Here is a 22,141-nt window from a genome sequence, read left to right as displayed (position 1 = left end):
TAATTAGGCCAACTAATTGCTGGTATTCTCCTTCAAATGCCCTGTGTGAAGTGTGGAGGAAAAGCTGTCTATTACTTCCTCTTCCTTTTTTCTTTTACATGCAATTCTTGATTTAAGTCTTACAAACTAACACTTTAAATGGAATTATTATGGCATTCAAACCAATTATGTTATTATGGCTTGTTATAATGCGATTACAGAGCCTGATCCCGGTGATTGTCTCTTTAAGAAGCAGTGAGAGTGAGAGGAGGTGGCGGTGCGGTTTCACACCCCGGGGTGGGAAACATGGGCGGGGCCAACCACCGCTGACTGACAGCCGTTCAAAGGCTCTCGTACTCGAAGAACCCGCAACGACCAATGAGGTGGGTGCTTGACCCGCCCCTCAAACTACAACAACCAATCACGGTGAGCCATGGGAGGACCCTTGAATCGCTGTTGTGCATCCAACGTGGGACTACGGAACGATCTCACAGGAAAAAAAAGGAAAAGTAACTCAGGAAAGGAAAAAACTCATGGTGGTGCTACACGGTCGTAAGGAGGGGGGACTCTATTTTGCTATTAATCGGATCGTGGAGATTCTGTGACCGCAGACTGCACCTGATAAGCTGTCGGCTGAGTACTTCTGGATCGGACTCTCTGTGTTTCAAAGTTGGATTTATTCGACTACCGCGGCGAAGTGCTGGGTAGATATCACGATCTGCAGTGCTCGACTTGAGAGACCAACGCTGGAGTTTTCGGCACTATTCCCGCGGGTCTTAACTTATTTTTTACATTCACAACTTTGTAGTGGACGTGTTATAACCCTGCAAGGAGTCAAACGTGTAACCGGTTTGCTAAGTTTCAAACTTGCTGCTGCTCTATTGATCAACAGTTACTGTGTCCTTTAACACTTTGCTGTTGCATGTTTTTCCAACATGTCATCAAAAGCAGATATCCTACCAGGAAAGTAGTTATTCGACTTTCTCGAACACTGTTTTTAAACATAAATGTGAGTTAAGGACGACTTTTGCTAGTTATGTGAATCACCGTTGATTTTTTTTTAGCCCGCGTCGGACACCAGAGGAGAAAGTTGGACTGGGAACTTGTGTCCTAAATGACTTATTACTGGGATGGAAAACTTACTACTACACCGCAATTTTTTCTCCTAGCCCATGTAGCACAAAAATACAATTAATGTGCTCTAAAAGCCTCCCAGTTTCTCCGAAGAGACATTAATATTCAAGTTTGTGGGTGCGAGGAGAGAGCTCAACGGCCGCGCTATTAAAACTGGATACAAAATGGCGGCGTCCCTGGGACGATTTGGATATGTTTCTCGGTGTGTTTTTTATTTAATTTTGTCGGTCGAACTGTGTATCAGTTATGGATTGAGCTCAGACTTGCCGTGTGCCCAGAACTGTACCTGCGACGGAGATTCAGTGGACTGTAGTAACCTGGAGCTGACAGCTACGCCTCTGGACCTTCCTGTCCGGACTGTTTCCTTGTAAGTAAAGCGCTTACTTTGACCTAGCCTATTTATTGACCGGCCCATAACGGGGTAACAATGTTTATAACGAAAGGAAAAGTGTGTACTATCAAAGAAAACTTAACGTTAAAGGACATTAATACATAGAGTTAAGAGACAGGGGGCTTCTGTTGATACGGTTGCCTCTGAAGGAATCCCGTCTGAGAAGATTTTTGTGGTTAGGATTTGCACAATTGTCTATCAAGTGTTAGAGGGAGTGAAGAGCCAGCTGTCACCTGTATCCCTTCTTCATAACAGTAACGTTTATAGGTGTAAAATTAAAGTTTTACTAATGTTCCTGGTGGGACCTCCTGTTACCCCATTATAGCCCCTCGGAGGTCCCTGCACCCCTCTCTGGAAACTAATGGAACAACAAACCACAAGCCCTGTTTGCACACACAGCTCTGACAAATGACGTTGTAACTTAGTAAATATTGTTTATGCAATGCTTGAATTGAGTTAGCACCTATTCTTTCACAACAAGACAACTGGCAAACTGGTTTCTTTATGTGTTTGACTGTAGGGCAGATTTACTTTTCAGTATCAGTTTTTTATGTCAACGCTTTTTTGCCTAATTTATTCAGGCTTGTATTATCTCGCCCTGTAACAGGTGTAACGATAGCTGCAACAACAGGGACACACACAAACTAGGCTACTCTGTTTCTGGACATTATTTAGTGAGTAGGTTAAATGCCTTGCTCAAGGGCACATTGACATATAGTGGCACATCTTTGTATTTTGTCTTAAACTTATCCTGTTGGTTTGAAACTATTCTTAACCCTATTTAAAAAAAAAAAATCTGTTTCAAATTTACAATAGTGTCTTTTAATAAATATTGGATTAGATTCCAGAATGATTGCAGTTTAGAGACGTTACAAGACGTGTGCTTTTTGTATTTATCCAAACATTTAATTAACAAACGGTCCCCTCAGGCTGAGTAAACAAAAACAGCAAAGCATGTCATAATGGTTAAACCTCTTCTTTGTGACAAATGATTTACAGAAATGCACAACTCTCTGTCCTCTTAATCAGTTGTCTCTCACCTCTGTACATCGCAATGGCCATTGGCATTTGTGAGTCCTCTGTGGCAATTGGGCATCTTGTTACAGAATCATCAGCATCTGTTTGTGTGTGTGTTTCTTTTTGGAACGTGGGGTTAAAGACCAGAGACCCAAAGACTTCTCTGGCTCCCAGGTTCCTGTGTTAGGCAGTTTATCTTCCCTTGGGAAGTAAGGAATGCAACTTTTAAAAAGTCCTCTAAAAACATGAATAACGGCACTTGTGCCCGGGTAGCCTCATTGCCCTGAAGCACCACTTAGCCAAGTTCAAGTGTAGACGCTGTTTATCATGCAAGTACGTAGATACACACTGCTCCTCCTGTTCTCCTGGACAAAGGACAACTATTATTGGACAAATGTTCCATGTGAAACAGCTGCTTCTAACCTCCAAAACGCAACTTCCCTGCTGTTATCTCAGCCAAACCTTATCGGTCAAGATTTAAGGACCCGCAATCTTGTTGTTTTCAAAGGAAATGGCTTTATGGCTTTGAATTATCTTTTTAAAACACCTAGGTTAAATATTTCCACACCGCTTGAGATAGTCACGTAGCGTTGGCAGGTAACTCAAAGGAAACCTGCTCAGTTCCTTCGGGGTCTGTAAACGAGCCAGATTAGCAGATGATTACTATACACACAAAGAGACAGGTATGGACAATTTCACTTGTGGGCTGATGTGATCCCATTATAAGGTACCCTTCGCCAAGACCTGTCCACTTTATTTTAGTTTCTGAGTGCTGCCTGTGCAAAAATAATGTATGTGTGCTGCTCTTGAGTGTACCTTATTCTCATACAAGAGGGGAACTAGAACTGTTGAAAGTTAAAGTTGATATAGCGAGTGCTCAGCGCTACAGTAATAGCTTGATCCAGTCAATAGAGCTCACTGAGAGTGTCAGTTTGCCAAATGCCTTGTTTTAAAACAAAGTGTGTTTGTGCATCTCTACCTTCAGGCATCTGAGCCAAGCTAAATCAGTGTGAAATCGACTGTCTCTGTTGTGTTTACCCCAGGGAGGGAGCAGCAGCAGCAGCAGAAGTGGTGGGAGGGAGGGAGGACAGTATTGGTTGTGGACAGAAAACACAAGTCACTTAGGCCAACTTTCCTCCTCCTCTCTTTTACACAGTACAAAAACACCTGTAGGATTGGACTTACACAAGTAGCTTGAACAAGCGTGAATGCAGTTATTAATAAAGAACAAACCCCTCAGAAATTAGTCCAACAAGCATGTGTGCGTGAACCCTTTGTTACAGACGTTTCAGCAGCCTCTCTGTTCTGCTTTGCTGTCTATAGAATCTCAGTAGTTCAAGCAGAGAGGATAAACCCAGCTTAAAATGAATTGAGATTTCCCACCCTTTTGTGTGGGCGGAGAAGGATTGCGCTGTCATGTATTTGCTGCAATTATCTTTATACAGGCTCTTAAATTGGGATTACAGTAATGAACACAGCAGTGGTACCTCAGGACCCGCATTCACACTGTGGCTTACAGGGGGAAATAGTTCTTAAGGAGAAGAGTCATGTCAGGATGTGGGAGCCTTGCAAAGTTTTGTGCAGGTGGAGAAATATTGCTCACACACAAATGTATTTCTAGCTTTTAGCGCAAGGTGTAGCTAGAAAGAAGTAGATTTTGATGCCTCTACAAGTGACACTGCTATATTGCAATTTCCTTAGAAATCTGCAGCTTTATAAGTAGTTAGGATTCAATTTAAGTGGCGTTAGACCTGATGAAAAATGTCCCATTATGCACTGAATTTAAGTCACTTAGAGTGCTTTGTTTTCAAAAGTAATTCTAGGAACCAGGGAAGCTAGGGAGCTAGGGGGTAGGTGTTGGAAATGTATCCATTAGTAGATATCCTAAAGTCCAGAGGCTGTTAAAGTGAAGAGAAAAATGTCGGAGGACATTTTAATCTCAATTAATTTACCTGATTTTAGGAGTCTCCTGTGAGAAAGTGGCCTTGGCAAGGAATCAGGAATCAAATATTTTGGGACATCCTGAAAAAACAGACTGAGATAAGATTGAAAGGGATAAGGGTTAGTTGGGTGGTTGATTAGGTTTGCTACAAACAATTATTTTCTGCAACAACTTTTTGCAATAATAATGAGCTGATGCTACATAGCAAGAAGATCATTTCAGTGTAAAGCCTCTGCATCATGTTTCTTGAACATATCCTTTGCTGTTTCTACATCAGTGCTTTTGTCAAACTGACCCCCGTCTCAGATGTCTGTCTATTGTTTCTGATTGATGAATAGCCTAATAACATTCAAAGCAAGTTTGCCCTCACACAGTCACATATTCCCTCCCAGGAGTGGTGTCTTATCTTATTTGCAGCCAGAGTAATGTGTATAAAAAGCATTTTTACCCACAGAGCCAGCGGCGTAATGGGATTTTGCGAGTTAATAAAAGCATGAACATTACTAATTTTGCTGGCTGAGATTGCTGTGGCTTGAGAGAGACAAAGCAGATATGTGTTTGTTTGTTTTTTCTGCCAGCGCCTCTATATTGTCTCCTGAAACTGTAAAATCCTTTTGTTTTTTATTGTTAAAGAAAGCTGCAGTTTTTTATGAAGATTTTCCTTCGTTGAAGTTCAATCCTTGCATCATTAACTTGCAGAAACTGGTGTAGAGCAAGGGGAAGTCTGATCTTGAATGGTCCCCTTTGTAACCCAAGCATTTCCTAAGTGGTTTCCCAATCTTCCCAATGTGCAGACCATAATGCTCGGTGTACACCCAGCGTTCTTCCGCGACTAAACCCCAAGCCGTAGCCTTAAACCTCACAGCACAGCCTTATTGGTAAACACCACCCCCAGCAGTTGGTTTTGGCTTCAACCCTCAGGAAATGGGTTTGTGTTGGCGGTTTCCTGACAGGGGCCGGGAGCTCAGCTGGCTGGTTCCGGATTGGTCGGCGTAGGGTGGGGCCACAGATCACCTGGCCTGTGGGCAATATGGGGCGAGGTAGGAGGATATTTTCCACCCACTGCTTGGAAGTATTTTGTCAATGACACGGTCTGCTTGCTGCTGCGGCTGCTTCCCTCAGGCTGGTTCCACTGGTGGGTGAAAGTCCTGTCGGTGGTCAGAAACCTCAACCACTGTCACACATGTTGTAACACACGGAGAAAACCCAGAGGAAATGAAACATTACAGGACTGTCTGCTTGTATGTCACTATCAGCTCAAGTGGATTACCACAGCAAGACTATGCTCCTCATTGGGCCAGTGTTTCTATCATGGCCATTTCCATTGTAAGAACCCTTCAACTTGATAGAAGGGTTGTTGTAAAGTCCATGAACTTCAGAAATGCGTCTCTGCTTCAACAGGTGAACATTATAGCAGTTTAGGGAGCGATGCAACACTCTGCAGGGCCGAGCCCAGTGTGGTTTCCAGCACATTTCTCGCTACGCAGCCTTGTAATCTTGTGGTAATGGGAGTGATTATACTAAGTTTGTTTATTGTCATTGATTCCTTAGCCCTTGCAGACAGATTAAAGTCAAACTCTAGAACTTGGAAGATGATGTTATTATTGGCACAGATTTTAATCAGCTGCTCTTTACTTTTTCTCTTCCTTATCAGGCTGTTTGGAGTTGAGCTGGACAGTAAAAGTACCGTGAGTGCCGAAATGGAAATCGAAAACAAGCGGCAATCTATTTTGTGTTGTAATAGAGACCTCTTTTAACCCATTGAGGTGATTCATGCATAACATTAGCTGTGAACAAATGAAGTAGGGACAGCTAAGGTTGAGCCCTTACTCTAATAACAACTGATAAAGTCTGACTTTTACACAAAGACATGGAAGTGAGCTCATGGCCTCGCACCGGCTTTAATGACAATCAAACAGCTGCTGCCACAAGTCATTCTCCAGGAATCCAGTCAGCAGAATAGATGGCCCTTTTGTGAAGACACTTTTGGGCGCCAAGTTTTTTTTTTCCACCTTTCCCTCTATCCCCCCGATGTCGGTGTCTACAAAGTGGGCTTGATCGATGAATCATCTGTGAATTCTGTACATCTGGTAAGAGTTTGGAAATCTGGAGAAGATGTTAGAGAGGGAGGAGAAAAAAAAAGCGTGACTTGGACGGAGAGGGAGAGCAAGTGAAGCTTCTCCCCAGAAACTAGGCGGTCCTCCGAGAAGGTTATTTTCGACCTCTCCTCCATATTATTCTCTTCTGAATCTGTAGAAAGCAAAGGAGCATTAGACCTCCACAGTCTAGACACCCACATATACTTGAAGTCCGGTATTTAAACCCTTTTTTTCACCAATGGCTGGAGCGTGATTATTGGAGAATGGCTCCCTGCTATTATAATAAACAATAAATGGGGGGGAAATCATACGTACTAATCATACAGTCTTTATTTCTTTGAAGTTGGGAGCGTAGGGTCAACTGAGAGAGACGTGCAGTATTTATGTTGTTCTTTCAGATGTATCCAGGACGCTCATTTCCGTTTTACTCCTAATGTGGCGCCATTTGTAACAAACCGCAATTTAATCCAGCGTTCAACTCAGGATTCTTTGGACAACACCAGTGCCTCTCATGTGGATGGTCCAGGCGCAGTGCTTAGGGGGTTCTACTGCAGACCCCTTTTTCCCAACCTTCTCCCCCCGTTTGTTTGGAGGGCCCCGCTCCATCCCCATAAGCAGCAGCGTGAAGAATGGTCCGTGCACATGGCCCCAAGATGTGGCCAGCCTTCCTGCTTTGGAAAAACTTCAGAGTCACGCTCCTCCTAGCCTCACTGATTTCAAAGGCTGCTGAGACTCCTTTGTGGAGTTTGTGTGTGTGTGTGTGTGTGTGTGTGGGGGCGTTCGGAATCTGTAATGCAAATGGTGAAATATGCCGATCCCGTCAGCGCTACACCCCTCTGATCTTGCTCCTAACATCCCCTCACCCTTGCAAGATCGTGCCCTTCACTCAGATTTCTAGCTCCTTGCATTTATCATCACAACTCTTCCTGAGAACTTGTTTGCCGGCTTATGCTTTTATCAAAGTTGATAAGATATTGCTCTGCTGGTTTCCTTCCTCTGTTTGACTGCTAGGTAAAATGGAGGCCTGGAGCCGCTGTTGGCTTTGTGTACACTCTCACTGCAGTTGCCTGGCTATAAACTGGCCCTTAATGACAGGAAGAGAGTTGTGTGTGTATGTGTGTGTCTGGCCTTCCGACACTAAGGTTATTATTTGACTAGTTTTTACGATGCCCTGAAATGGACCACATTAAAGGGCCTTTGTCTACCGACCGGACTACAGGAGGCTCATCACTGACATCACTTCACACTTTCAGCGAGCAAAGTTCAAGCTGCATTTGTCTATGATAGAGCAGGGGAAGATAATGATGATGTATCTCTGTGTGTGTGTGTGCAAGTCCCTGCGCTCGTTCTCCCTCAGCCACATCTCCCCCTCTCCCACACACACAGTGCTGACTTACAAGAGTAGTGTCATATGCTATGACATCACTCCTGCACCCCCAGATTTCCTCTACTCCCACAGCACCCGTAACACAGCTATTTTTTAAAGGCTTTTAATGAGTTTTATATGTCGGATCAGCTCCATGGTCCAGCCATGACAGTCCACGGCAGGCGCTGAGCCCTACTTTTCTCCTCAGACTGTTTGCTTAGTCAGGCAGACTTTTATGAGTCATCTTTTGAAGACTTCTTTTCCAGATCGAAGCTAACTTTTCCAATTGCTTGCATATCTTTCCCAGAGTTGGCTGATTATCAGATGATTTTTGCTAAGGCTTATGAAAGCAAAATAAAAGGTAAAAATAGTTGCAATTCAAAGTTCACTAGGGTCACAAATGCTGGTCAAAAGTGAGTAGCTATACAGATAACAAAGCAGAAGCACCACTTTAAATATTGTTGCATTCATACGTTTCTTGAAAACAAGTCTTTTATTTATCGTGTGCTTGCTTTTTAAAGTATCTTGCACTTTGGTAGTACTTTGAGCAATGAAAGGTGCTTTACAAATAACATTGATTATTATTAAGTCATAAAAAAGTCAGATAATAAAAATCACTTATCAGCTACATAAATCGAAGTCCACTTATCCTAGTTTTGTTCTTAAGTTGATTTACATTTTTTTGTTGATTGCTTATTTAGCTACAAAGTTTTGCATATTTATCAGAGAAGAAGCAACAAACCTCATGACAGTAATAAGCAAATGCTCTTTTTTGAATTCTTGATAGACGAGTTAATCCAAAGAGTCATTATTTGATGCTGTGTTGATTATTTTCGAACTCGTGACACGGCTTCAGGGCAAGGGATGTTTGTTTATTTGTTGTTTCTGACTTTAACTTTTGCCTATTTGTGGTGTTCTTGTCAAAGCTTTTTGAAGACATGTCCTCCTTGTTGATTGTTTGTAAGGTGTGGGGAGGTGTTTGGGTTGTGGCGGGTGTTTTAGGTTGGAAGGTGGAAGAGTAACTGCACCTCTTTATCCCGGCTCTTTAGTTTCCCATTTCCAGCTCTGCTGACTGCAGAGAGTTTACGCTGACCTTTGTGCTCTCTGATGGCAAGCAGTTTGCTCAAACACAGTTGAAGTGTTGGCTGGAGCTGCTCAGAACAGATGGTTGATGTTAAATCGGGCCTGTTTTTTGTATTTGTGAATATTTGCAAGTAGTTTTAACTTCAGGAATGTTGTCTTAGAGTGTGCCGCGAGAAACAACTGTGTAATGTTTCTGTGGTTAAACAATGATTTTTTGATTAAATTGATCATTTTTGAACAAAGTGGTGACATGATTGCAAATGTTCATTAATCCATTGAATGTCTTTTTGAATGATTGATAAACGATTGAGAAGAGAATAAAAAAATGCCCACCTGGCTTTAGTGCACCAGTCAGAACGGCTTGGGAAAGTAAGCATTTGGCTCAACATACGGCCTTGAATTATCACACACTTTCTTTGGTTAAGTACCTGGCAGAGAGATCTTTTGATTTAGATCCTGCTGACTAATCTCAAACAGTCCTGCCCATTTGTCTAAACTAGTTGTACCGTACAGTGGAATGCTGCGTTTGAAGCTGCAAGTGAAACTGCTTTGTAGTGTTTGCCGTGGTTGATCACAGCGCCCGTTCGCATCTCTATACATCCCATTTTTCCAGCTGGTTAAATAATACGACGTGAACCTGTGGCTGGTTTGCTCTCTCTGGATGTTTGTCTCTGCTGGTGTTAGTGTCTACATCTCTCAAAGTCCAACAACTCTTAATGGCTTCAAGGCTTCTTCCAGAAACTGCGTGATTGTAAGGTCACTTTCTGGAAAGCATTAACCACACTTAGCACTGGAGTCCCCTCCCTCCACAGGAGAGAGAGAGGGGGGAAGGGAGAGGGAGGGAAACGGGCGTTATCATCGCTTCATACAGTAGGTGCTAAAAAGCTGTGAAACTTATCTAATCTGATAAAATAAATCTGGCTGGGAGTGAGATGAAGGGGAAACGGCTCAGTTGTGTAAACACCCTCGGTGACGGAGAAAGAGGCTCATGCATGCTTGCACACTCACACAAAGGGCCCGTTCTGTTTGTTGCCGTGGCCTTTAGCACCAGGACGGCAGCTTTGGCTCTCAAACGCCACTTGCCTCCCTTTCTTAGTCATCCTTTTGTTCTGTTTTTTACATAAAGCTTTGAGTTTGAAGGCTATGAATCAGTGCATAGCCAATTTCCTCCACCTTATAATGCTAAATAAAAGTTTCGAGTCCCAGGGTAAATCTTTTATACGCTTGTAAATCAAGGTTCACTGGTCAAATATCTCGACTGTTTCGTGCCAAAAGCAGGTTGATAAAAGCGACAGATTGCTCGTCCAGATGACACCGCTTTCCCAAGTTCATCTTGTCTGAGCCGTGTGTGTGAATAAATGTCCCTCCAGGCAGAGGCGGCCCGTTGGAACGCTGCGTGATTTTTCACTTAGCTTCACCACAACGAGGTAATTGCCTCCTGTTGCAGGGCACAGACATTTCGGGAGTTGGGCTGCAATGTGAGGTGCCCCAGTAAATGATCTCAACTTTAAAGCATAGTTTGGGATGGACTTGCCTCAGTTTTGGTACTGTTGTTCTATGTTAATGCTGCTAATGCCCTCTCAGGATTGCAAAAAATGCTGAATCGTTGTTGGCAACCAAAAAAGACAAAAAAACACAGGTTTGCTGGATTATTGGAACAAACACATATGTGATTGATACTAAAGGTATCTGCAGGGGTCTAACTCAACCCCGCAGTATCTGCTTGCTTTGAAACGTATTAGAGGTGTTAACCAAAAAAAGCATCATGTACTAACCCGGCTTTTGCTCCAATAAAAGTTAGTTTGCGTGGAGTGGGGCCGTGCAAATCTGGCAACACACATGCTCACCTCCCTGCGAGGCCAATGCCTGCAGGGCAGACACATGCCCTGCTATTATCTCCACACACACACACACACACACACACACACACACACACACACACACACACACACACACACACACACACACACACACACACACACACACACACACACACACACACACACACACACACACACACAGGGAGGGAGGACATTTTGGGAGCGAGGCTGTCATTAAAAGGCAATCAAACACAGAAGACAAGAAAAGGAAACCTATCAAGTGGGCTGGAGATTAAGATTGATGCTCATAAATAGTATAACATTGTTTACAGTCCTTTGCTTTTGTTCTGACCGAGCCTCCTCACTTTAACTTCCATTATATCCATGCCTACTTTCTCTTAAATGAATGACATAAAGTATCTCTCTCTTTAAAGCACACAGTGGGACAAGAGGATGAGGAATGTGTTGCATCAGGTAGAAGTGTCCCTAGTGTCTGGGAACAAGCAGCCAACTCTCGGCAGGCCTGTGAAACATTCCTGGGCCGTCTCTCACGTCTGGACAGAGGGATGGAGGGGCGGGGAGGCGAGTGGCCCAGAGTTGTGGGCTCCCTTTGTCTCGTCTGGCCTAACCCGGCGCACAGAAAAAAAAACAAACAGCTCTCTCACTGCAGCCGCCCCTCTGCCAACTGACCAGCCGCATGCCAGCCGGGCAGGAGCTGTGTGACACAGATAGCACTTGTTTATGCGTGAAGCAAATTTGATTCATATGCCGTGGGAAGCTCAAAGATGCGTGCTCGGTTCACCCCCCCCCCTCTCCTTCCCACTTGTTCTGCGACGGTGGGTAACGCTATATCACCGGACAAGTCGCTCGGTAATAAGCCAAGTCAAGTGCCAGCGATTAAATACACTGTTAGCCTAAAGTGCAAATTGACTAATGCAGATGAATGGCCTGCGGGTGAGGTTTGGAAAGTGAGCCAGGAGAGAGAGACACTCCGTATCGATAATATTGATCCGGCCCTCCTTGAAGGCAATGGATGTACTGCAGTGTTTCCAGACATACTTCATCCGGACGTATGAGGCTGTTCGTCAAATCGGAGACATAATTGGCGTTATCGATCAGGATCAAATGAGGGAAAAATGCCTCTGACAAATACAAAAAAGTCATGGAAGATATTTATTGCTGCTGATATTTTGATGTCATACTTGTCTGCTATTAAGTGCTTTAAGGACTTGAGCTACATCTTTATTTACATCTTCTTCTCTTTTTCCAGAAATCTTGGCCACAACAAGTTGACCTCCATCGATGTCGAAGTTTTGACAACCTCCCCAACCTGAGAGAACTGTAAGTATTCACATGATCCAACACTTCTTCCTGACGTGTTTGTATTATACTTTTTTTTTTATCAATGACTTAATTCTGACAAACGGTTCGCACTCGACTTCCTAGTAACGTCCTCGTATGTGTTTCCTTGAACGAAGTCCAATTGAGAATAAAGTGGCGGTTTTCTATATTAAGCCTCCGCTCCACCACCCGATACTGTGGCCAACGCTGGCCTTGTAAATATTTTATACGGTGAGGAGAGGGCTTGGCTTTGTGTCACTCAGCACCAGTACCCAAGACACATACACACACACGCACAGGCTAACTGGTGATACACACACTGGTGACATCTCTGGCAGGCTGACCGGCCGGTCATACGCTCCTGGACATCTGTTTTACTCCCTTGTTATTTTTGGGTCTTTTAAAAGGATGACTTGCTCTGCGTCAGAAGTGACAAGTAGTGCGTTGGAGGTTGGATTGAATCTTCATGAAATTGTGGAAAAGCACCAAGGACACTGTGGCATCTCAGCTATAATGCACATGTTGTATACGCATCACAACTTCACTAACTAAACCAAGGCTATAATCCCCTGAAGGGCTCCTTACATTTTATTCTGTGCTTTCATTCTCTCACTTTGGGAGATTTTACTAGTTGAAGATACCTCTGTGAAGTCCTCCTAGCAACACATCATTCTTGTGTTTGTCTCTTTTGTTGTGTATTTTGTTCTCTAACGCTTTATAATTCACCTCTGGCTGACAGATAATTCTCTGTTGCATAGCTTCACTGTGATAACTGGACTCAAACCATACTGTACCTTCTATTTAATATTCCATACCTTACACATTTAATTATATATAATATCCTGATTTAGATTTTCTTTTTAAATGCTATCTTATTTCTATTGTAATGTATAATGCCTTGTTTTTATGTTGCTGCAATGCAAATCAATCACAAATTGGGATCAATAAAGTACTTCTATCTAGCTATTTAACCCACTGCTTTGTCCCTTTCAGGCGGCTGGACCACAATGATCTCACATCTATACCAGATTTAGGACAGGCTGCTTCCAAGATTGTATCGCTCTACCTGTAAGTACTTCCCCATTTGCTGCTTCTGGTGCTACCAGGACCAGAATTATCTGGCACCCTGTTTCTGTATTCAAAGCCTCCTTGAAATGCTCCTGAAGTAGTCTCTTTTACGTCTATGGACGATGCACAGTTTGGCTACATTAAAAATCTCCAGCTTGAGTTCTGTTGGCGTAAATATTGAGCTCTGTCTTCAGCGATTAGCATGTGGTCAAGTCACTGACTGCTCTTGTTAGCTGGCCGCGTGCTCGTGTCTACAGTGAGCGGGGCTGGCTGCTCTGAGCGTCAGCTCGGATATAGTTCCAACTCGCTTTGCTCCCGCTTGTGAAACTGTGCCTGTGGGGACAGCCTGCACTGGCATCTCACTCCAGATTTACTGCCTTATTTAGGTAGGGCGTGTGAGCGCTTGTGGATGTCAGGAAAGTGAAGGTGGTATATCAACAGTTGCGCCTTTTGAGGGAAAGTCATCCTGAGAAAGAGGTAGTTTGATGACTTTATTCCAGTTGCACTCTGGTTGACAGTAACTAACCTCTGAGGGAAATGCACAAAAAGACATCATGTTCCATTTGATTGTTTTGGTGATTACTTTTTTTTAATGGTATTGTATAAACTACTGGCAATTGTTCTCTGTTTTGGAATTAGACACTGGAATGACTTGTAGGGATAAAGATTTAAGACACATTTGGAGTGGTCTCTTAATTGTTTCCAGAGCTGTAGAGCGTCCAACCATTCAAAACATTACATGCTAACACTTACCCATCCTCACACTCCTTTAAACCGTGGGCTTAGGGAGCAAGTAGGGGTTCAATATCTTCAAAATGTGCACTGGAAGAGCCAGGTACATGACCGCTAATCCTCCAGTTGGTTCAAACCCCGCTCCGCCTCCTAACCCGCCCTAAATGGTTAACACCATACTTGCACAAGGCAGACCTCATTATTCTTTCAACGCTTTCGTTTAAGTCATTAATGTTATCTCAGTAGCAACAGTTCGCTGTGTTGTTATGATGCTCAACAATGTCTGAACGAATTCCAGGCACACCAAACAAACCCCGTCCAATGAACAGCTTACGAAGGTTACACCGAAATAGGCCTAAGATTAAAAAAAATCAGAAGGCTTAAACTGATAGGAAAGATTCTAACAATTCTTATGATAAGATAAATGGCAATGCTTCATGGTTTCTGATTACACACTCACACCCACACACACATTTTTAACGCTGAGGATTGTTTCCACTTGTGTGACTAGGGAACATTCTCACATCTCACTCAACCTGAAACAAGAAAGTTAAACCTCCCCGTCCGCTAGCTTCACTTTGTGCATCTCTTCACACCTTTGTTAGCAGGCCCGCCCACAGCCTGGCGGTGGAGTGCGCAGCTGCTGGTTCCTGCAATGTTGCTCATAGTCGTATCATTTTCAGTGGTGAGTTACACCTTTGCTCTCCCGGTGTGTCATCTGACCGCTTCTCAGAATTGATTATGATGCACTTATGTGGTCAAACAATTTCTGTCAGCTATGTGCAGTCATTAACAAGGAATTTGAGGTTTGATTAAGCAACCCTGACATCTGTTTCCAGAAGTTTTGAGCTTTTGTTGATGTGTCACTACGTTCCTCCTCTTTTGATTGGAGCAAGTTCACCTTAACCTACACAAACTGTGCAGAGCGAGTCCTCCCAATGATCAGGGGTGTCTTTTTTTGGCCTGACTTGATGCCTGTTGCTAGGGTAAGGCCTGCAGGAGGGAGGCTGGAGGGAGGGTCGGGTTTTTACAAAGCCAGACAGCTGAAGCGAAGGCCCCTGAAGCACTTGCAGCTGCAGCTGTCAGTCACATGGCTTACAGTAAAATGGGTGACAGCGAGAAGTGGGAGGAAGGATGAGAAAATATGGAGGGAGGGAGGAAGGGATGTGAATAGTGTCAGATCAGGGTGACATCACCGACATATCGAAAGAGGAATGGTGGAGGAGGCGGTAGGAGGGTACGAAAGAAGGGAGAAAAAGGGAAGGCGAGCTCATGCTAAGGTTTATTCCCAAAATGCAATGCTCAGCCTCCCCCTCGCCAACCATCAAGCACTCTGGACTGAGTGTGTGTGTGTGTGTGTGTGTGTGTGTGTGTGTGTGTGTGTGTGTGTGTGTGTGTGTGTGTGTGTGTGTGTGTGTGTGTGTGTGTGTGTGTGTGTGTGTGTGTGTGTGTGTGTGTGTGTGTGTGTGTGTGTGTGTGTGTGTGTGTGTGTGTGTGCCCTGGCAGAGGCAATACTCTTTCCGTGCCATTGGTGGAGTTCGTCTGGAATGTCATCTGACTACAAGTTTGTGCGAGACAGCAGTTAACACACACACACACACACTCACTCAAACGGACAGAGAGTCTGTTTTCAGACCCTCACCCGGCAGAAAAAGTCTGAGATCCCATTATGTGCGGTTACACGCGTGTATCCGTGTGCTGATGCTAAACGGCACGTTTCCAGGATTTCTGGCGTTGTAATTGTTCAATTGAGTAAATTCCTGCGGTGACGGGCGGTACTGGAAAGTCCAAACATTTTAATCGTATATTTTTGGTTTTAATTACTGCAATTATCCTACTTTGCCACACGCTGGACTGAATAAAAGTGAGACACGTTTTCAGCAGAAGCAGAGACATTTTCAACATAAATATGGTTGCATTTAGCGTGAGACGTAAACAAACCGTCTATCATTATTTGTGTTTGTCATTTTATTAAATATCACTATCAGATTTTCAATTTAAACCAGCAATTGTCTGGGTTGCACATGTTTGACTTTCGTAAAGATAATCATCAGACGGAAATCTTATCGGCACATTGCTATTTGAAGCTGTGTGATTCAGAATCTCCGAGAGCTGACACATACAAAGAAGCAAACTGATTCCTGTGGGCGTCCCGTATCGGAAAATATAAAAAGGTCAGCACTATTAAAATAAAATAAATAAGCGGTATCAGGATTAAAAACAGAATGAGTAGGCTGCAGTTATTTTCCCTGTTTCCCTTTTCTCTTTGTTTTTAATCTCTTGACTTTTATTTGGCCTGTTCTCCGCTTCCTGTAGCTTTCAACCCCTTCCTTAACCTGACATGTCCGGCGGTTCCTTTTGATCGCTGCCGTTCTCGTGGAATTTATTCAGTCCAGATAAGCCTGACTTAACGATTGAAGCGCTGCAGTTTAAAGTTTGAAACTATCCCAGAACAATCACTACAGAAACTTCTAATCAACAACACTTAAAATAAAATAAGAAGTCACAGAATGAACCATCCAAATGCCAGGCTGCCACTGTCCGACAATGCACTTGGTTAGCCCACTGCTACCCCGCAGACTCCCAGAATGCCACAGTAGGATGCTTAAAAAAAAGAAGAAAAAAGCAACAGTTTTAGAAACACTGTGAAAGTGACAGCAGAGCAGCATAAACTTTCCCATTGTGCTCATCGCCGGGCCAGCCTACATCAAAGCGCTTCTTTAAAACAGCTCGGGATGGAAATCATATGGCCCGCTGGATGATCTGATTTTGGAATAATTCTCCTTTTGTCCCCCACCGCTCGACTTCAAACGCGGGGCCAAACAATCACCCCCAGAGATGACACTGGGAAATGTGGAATGGGCTTGGCTAGTGTAAACCGCTGTTGCACTCTCCATACATCAAAAGACATGTCAAAAGGAGCCGGGCTCATGCTAATCAGACGGTCAATGGGGCAGGGTTATGAGATTTGGAATTAAGTGGAATCAAGGCGAATAAAGCCCCCCCCTGGACATCAAAGGGAACGAGAGAGAGCCCGGCTCCTCTTCATCAGAAATGTCACCGGCCGTATGATAATCAGATTTTATAAAAACGCCACTATTGTACGCGCCGACTTCAAACGTGACAAGGCTTTATCCGTCTCTCATGCGCAGCTGGGCCCTGACTCTGGAGGAGGGAGGGAGGGAGAGAGGATCTGAGTGGTGTAAAGGAGAACGGGGCGAGAGAACGAGCGAGGGAGGTCGACCTCTCCCACTAGTTTTAGACTGATCTGTTTTTCCCATCAAAGGTCACCAGCTGTTGACCCCACCTCACCCCTTCATCTCCCCCCTCCCCTCTCTTTCTCCTCCCCCTCTCTTTGCTCAGGGTCACTGTAGCCACTGTCTGTTGCTCAGTCCCGTGTGTGTGCGTGTGTTGTTTGTGTTGTGTGTGTGTGTGTGTGTGTGTGCGTGTGTTTGCCCCGCTTGCATGGCTCATTCTTCACCATTTCTGCCACTGTTTATTCAGGTGGGCCACTGTGGTGTGACCCCTCCTCCGCTCAGACACCAATAAATATGTGTGTGTGTGTGTGTGTCCTGGCTGAAAGCTAGAAGGGAAGCAGGAAGGAGGGACTGACCTTGTTTTGACGAGTTTGACTGGTGGAACACCTGCTTTCGCGCTCTCTCTCTCTCTCTCTCTCTGTGTCTGTGTCTGTGTCTGTGTCTGTGTCTGTGTCTGGCTGTCTGGCTTTCTCTGTCACACACACTCGTACACACAGCTTGCTGAAAAAGTCAAAAGAACAAACCTGAACTTTAGAAGGAAGCCTTTTCTCAAGCCGTTTTCAAATGCTGTCAAACTCTCTATTGGTCGAGGTAATTGATCTTACCGTCCAGTTGAACGTGCTTGTGATGCGGGTCATTGATCCACTTCCTGTTTCCTGTGACTCCTGTCTACATATAGTGGGAATGACTTGACTTTGGGTCACCACTGGGGATCATCAGATTTGGATCCATTTAGGACAGATGCATGTTGGGAAACTTGGGCATAATCACAGGTCCATGTAAAATAAAAATTCAAATACCACGTTTAGATTTTGAATATCTTGCGTAAAAACAACAACTCACAGACTGACTTTATTTGTAGCTTTCGTATGGAGGAGCGCTCCAGTACATGAAGTTATAGCTGCGTCAAACACCTGGCTTTCTTACTGCCAAATGAAGCTACTTTACACGCTCTCTTTCTTGGCTTTCCACCAGCCCCTTTACATGGAGATTCTACCATACTCTAGCTTCGGGATCGCTGTATTACACTGAGCATATCCTGCCATGCCGGCTGTCCCAGTCCAGCTCTGTGACTATCTCTGTGGCGGGCCGAGGGTAAGGGTTGGAACAACACCGTCCCCCTAATCTGTGCGCTCGTACCCTTTATGCGACGCAAAATAACAGCGCCACATTCCCTCTTTTAATAGTCTGTGCGAAAAGAGCTACTCCCTCACTCGTTAGCCGTTTTTCCAGACTAGTCGGGTAAATGAAAGTGATACCAAATGAAATTCCCATCCCTAGTTAGCACCAAGGCATGTGTCAAATGTGGCACCCGGCGAGCGCTTTCATGTGTGCTCGGATAACACCGGCTATCATGCTCATGTATGCACACACACACACACACACACACACACACACACACATGCCTACACAGACACATAGACCTGCTGTAGCAACATGGATCCCTGTGTGTGTGTGTGTGTGTGTGTGTGTGTGTGTGTCTGCTTTGCATATTCTATATGTACTGTAAACACCTGTCTGTCTGTGTGTTTGCAGTAGAGCAGGGCTGTGTTTGGGCTTCTCATGTAGACTTTAGAAGTCCATAAGCTCTACTGACAGGTACATCTGTGTCTGTGTGAGTGTGGCTGTCCAGCATTGTGTCCCTTAGGTCTGTCTTCTGAATCAGACTGGCTTTATTTCCAGATTTCCCAGCAAAAAGTAGTTTATTCTTGTCTTTTTTTTGTTGCGGATTTTCAAGATAGCTGAGTTTTGCTTTCTATTTATTTAGTCAGTTCTTCCCACTCGTTTGTTATTTAGCTAGAAGTTCTTGAAAATCACACAGCCCTCTCCCCATTCCACCACACACTGAAGTACTCCGAAATCCCCCTTCAAGTGGCTCCTGTTGATCACGGAGACCCCCGTCTATCAAGCAGATTCTTGATGCGTCTAAGCACAGGTGTCCTTGGAATTGTTTAAAGAAGGCCAGCCTCTGTTGCTGTTAAAGTACACATTTTGTGGTGGATGGAGACCAGTTTATTCCCTTTGTGTCTGAGAGTGGGGGATTTGGACTGTCTTGATGGGAAAAGGACACTGCAGTTGAGCAGGGTAATTCGTTTCTCAGGTTGTGATGTGGACACTCGGTAGGGTAGAGTTGACGGTCTGTGAGTTTCCAGACTGCCCTAATGCCTTTTTTATGTGTGTTTTTTTTAAATTTTCCAGCCATCATAATAAGATCCGCAGTATAGACGGCAGGCGGACCAGAGAGCTGGCTTCTGTGGAAACCCTGGACCTGAGCAATAATGACATCACTGAGCTGCGAGGGCACTGCTTTCCTGCAGACCTGCAAATCAGAGACCTGTAAGTTCAATCTCGAAGTATGACTGTGACACATAACACACCAATCTTTAAAAATACAGGCACTTAAATAAGATAAAAATGATATGAATCTTTAGTGGTCAAAATAATGTTTTTTAACGCTGTCAGTAATAAAATAAAGGAATAAATCTCCCTAACAAAAGTACAGTTCAGCATGTATATCTTATTATGACTGATATATAACACTATACTGTTTATATTGTAATATATATGATATATATTGTAGTACATGATTACTTCTACTACTTGTTTTTATATAAATATTAAACATTTTATTGCACATTAGTACTTTAGAAATACTTCAAATTTAATAGGACTATTTCCTTTATTTAATACTGCAATGGACCAACTGTCATGAAACCCATTTCCCCAGGCATAAATATAGTTTTCTGATCTTGATTTGAATCCAAAACTGCATAAAATAAAATGGATTATGATGGTAAATAAATCAAGTTCGACACAAGGCCATTCATGAACCCATTCGATACAAATCTCTTACGCCACATTGTTTTGTTTCTGTATCCAGGTACCTTAGCAACAACAAAATCACTTCGTTGGAGGTCGGAGCTCTGGACCATCTGGGCTCGACTCTGCAGGTCCTGAGACTGAGCCGAAACCGCCTCAGCCAGATCCCCGTGAAGGCTTTCCAGCTCCCGAAGCTCACCCAACTGTAAGTAGCACTGGATTTCATCAGCGTAACAAGAAGTGCTCACAGTGTTGTGTTTTTATCTGGAAAGACAAATCTATTCCTGTCATTCAGCCTGAAAATATAGCCAATAAAGACATTATGGAATTGAAGGTAATTAAGAGTCGAATTGAGGAGTGTGTCGTGTGTGTGGACCGAGCTCTGTGTGTTTAACGTGCAGAGTGCTATTAGTGTGAGCTGTACCTCTAGGGATGGATAAAGCCTGACTAGGTAAACACCAAAGCCACATTATTGGTGATTTATTGCCTTCTCCAGTGGTTAGTTCATTCCCCGCACCATTATCTTCGTCCTAACGGTGAAGTCGACCAATTTGTACCTCATCGCCTCCATTCTGGAGAGCGAATGGACTCCTGTAATGGGAGTCTTCCCCCATTGTGGCTTCAGGAGTTCCCCCAGGTGCCTCTTTGTTGGACAGGTGGCCCCAGTGACACTGACATACAAACTTATGAGGATGTTTATCTTTGGCAACCTGAGGGCTTTTAAAGCCTTCACACTCACATACCAAGTGTACAGACTCATCGCAGAGGGGTCTCAACCCTCACATGCAAGAATAAAAAACTTATAGTTAAATGTTATTTCATAGGGTTGTTTGTAAGATACACCCTCGGGGTACACAAAACTGGCCCCAACCGGAAAGTACAGCCCTGAGGAGTCCCTGTTCATCTGGGGGTTTGGTAACTACAAAATGGTCCAACTGAAGCGTGCAGGCTACAGGATTCTTTAGTTTTCACTTCAGTGTGATGGATGGAAATATAGAATGAGGGCGAAACATTCCTCAGTCAAAAAGAGGGATGAAAAAAAGTGTGTTTCCTGCTTTAAGATGTGGGTTATATTTTGACAGAGTTTACAAAGTATGATTAAGTGCGGTACAGTTTTTTTTCCCAGGATCAGTGTGATGCTCAGTTCTGTGTGTGTGTGTGTGTCCCGCAGCGAGCTGAACAGGAACCGTATCCGTCAGGTGGAGGGTCTCACCTTCCAGGGGCTGTCCAGCCTGGAGGTGCTCAAGCTGCACAGAAACAGCATCAGCAAACTGACTGACGGCGCCTTCTGGGACCTGGCCAAGATGAAAGTCCTGTAAGTATAAAGATGAAATAAAAAAGGAACTGTATTAATAACAATGTATAGTATAGGATGTATAGGAGTATAATATATGTATAATAAATGAAAAAGTTGTCAATTTTGTTCTTTTGCACAACTGTTCCTCCACCTCCGAATTATTCAAACAGTCATCATGTGCCAACTAAACTGACATGCTCCTAGATAAACAATGACTCAGCTACCACACCTTATAAGAATAAGATCTTTTCTTACTTGAACTTTCCCACTATTGCAAACCACATCACCCATTCCCGCTAACCCTGCAATTTTTACACATTACTTAAATTACGTGCAAAATAACGATGTAATTGTCACAAATTGCCTTAATTTGTCAGAAACGCCTCTGCCAGTTGAGTCACTCAAATTGAAATTCCCGACATCCTGCTGCCCGTAAACCAATTTTTGTAAAGCTCCTGATGATTTCTGACTTCCTGACCATACTTATTCTGCTCATTGTTTGTCTCGTGCAGCCACCTGGAGTACAACAGCCTGACTGAGGTGAACAGCGGCTCCCTGTACGGCCTCACCTCCTTGCAGCAGTTATTCCTCAGCAACAACTCTATAGCCCGCATCAACCCTGATGGATGGAAGTTCTGCATGAAGCTGAGGGAACTGTGAGTACATATAAATGATCCGGAGCACCTACACTCTTACAAAACCATAAAGTACATAGCTATATTTATTAAACCTGGACTGATGACTGCAGTTCAAGAGACTCAAAGTCAACAGAGAACATACAGCTCCAGGAAAATG

General features: G+C 43.8%; 1 protein-coding gene across 1 annotated transcript in view; it reads left to right on the top strand.

Annotated features, from left to right (window-relative positions):
- Nucleotides 1–483: 483 nt before the first annotated feature.
- Nucleotides 484–22,141, top strand: part of lrig1 (leucine-rich repeats and immunoglobulin-like domains 1) — a 35,072-nt gene continuing 13,414 nt past the window's right edge. The window contains 8 exon segments of the mRNA XM_063911547.1: nt 484–1,480; nt 12,102–12,139; nt 12,142–12,172; nt 13,166–13,240; nt 19,429–19,566; nt 20,111–20,254; nt 21,221–21,364; nt 21,859–22,002. Of these exon segments, the coding sequence (XP_063767617.1) occupies nt 1,278–1,480; nt 12,102–12,139; nt 12,142–12,172; nt 13,166–13,240; nt 19,429–19,566; nt 20,111–20,254; nt 21,221–21,364; nt 21,859–22,002 (917 nt within the window). The 5' untranslated portion in view covers nt 484–1,277.

Source organism: Eleginops maclovinus, chromosome 20 (genome assembly GCF_036324505.1).
Source record: "Eleginops maclovinus isolate JMC-PN-2008 ecotype Puerto Natales chromosome 20, JC_Emac_rtc_rv5, whole genome shotgun sequence".
NCBI classification, from domain to species: domain Eukaryota; kingdom Metazoa; phylum Chordata; class Actinopteri; order Perciformes; family Eleginopidae; genus Eleginops; species Eleginops maclovinus.
Note: the sequence above shows the minus strand (reverse complement) of the source record. Positions and strands in the feature narration are given on the sequence as shown.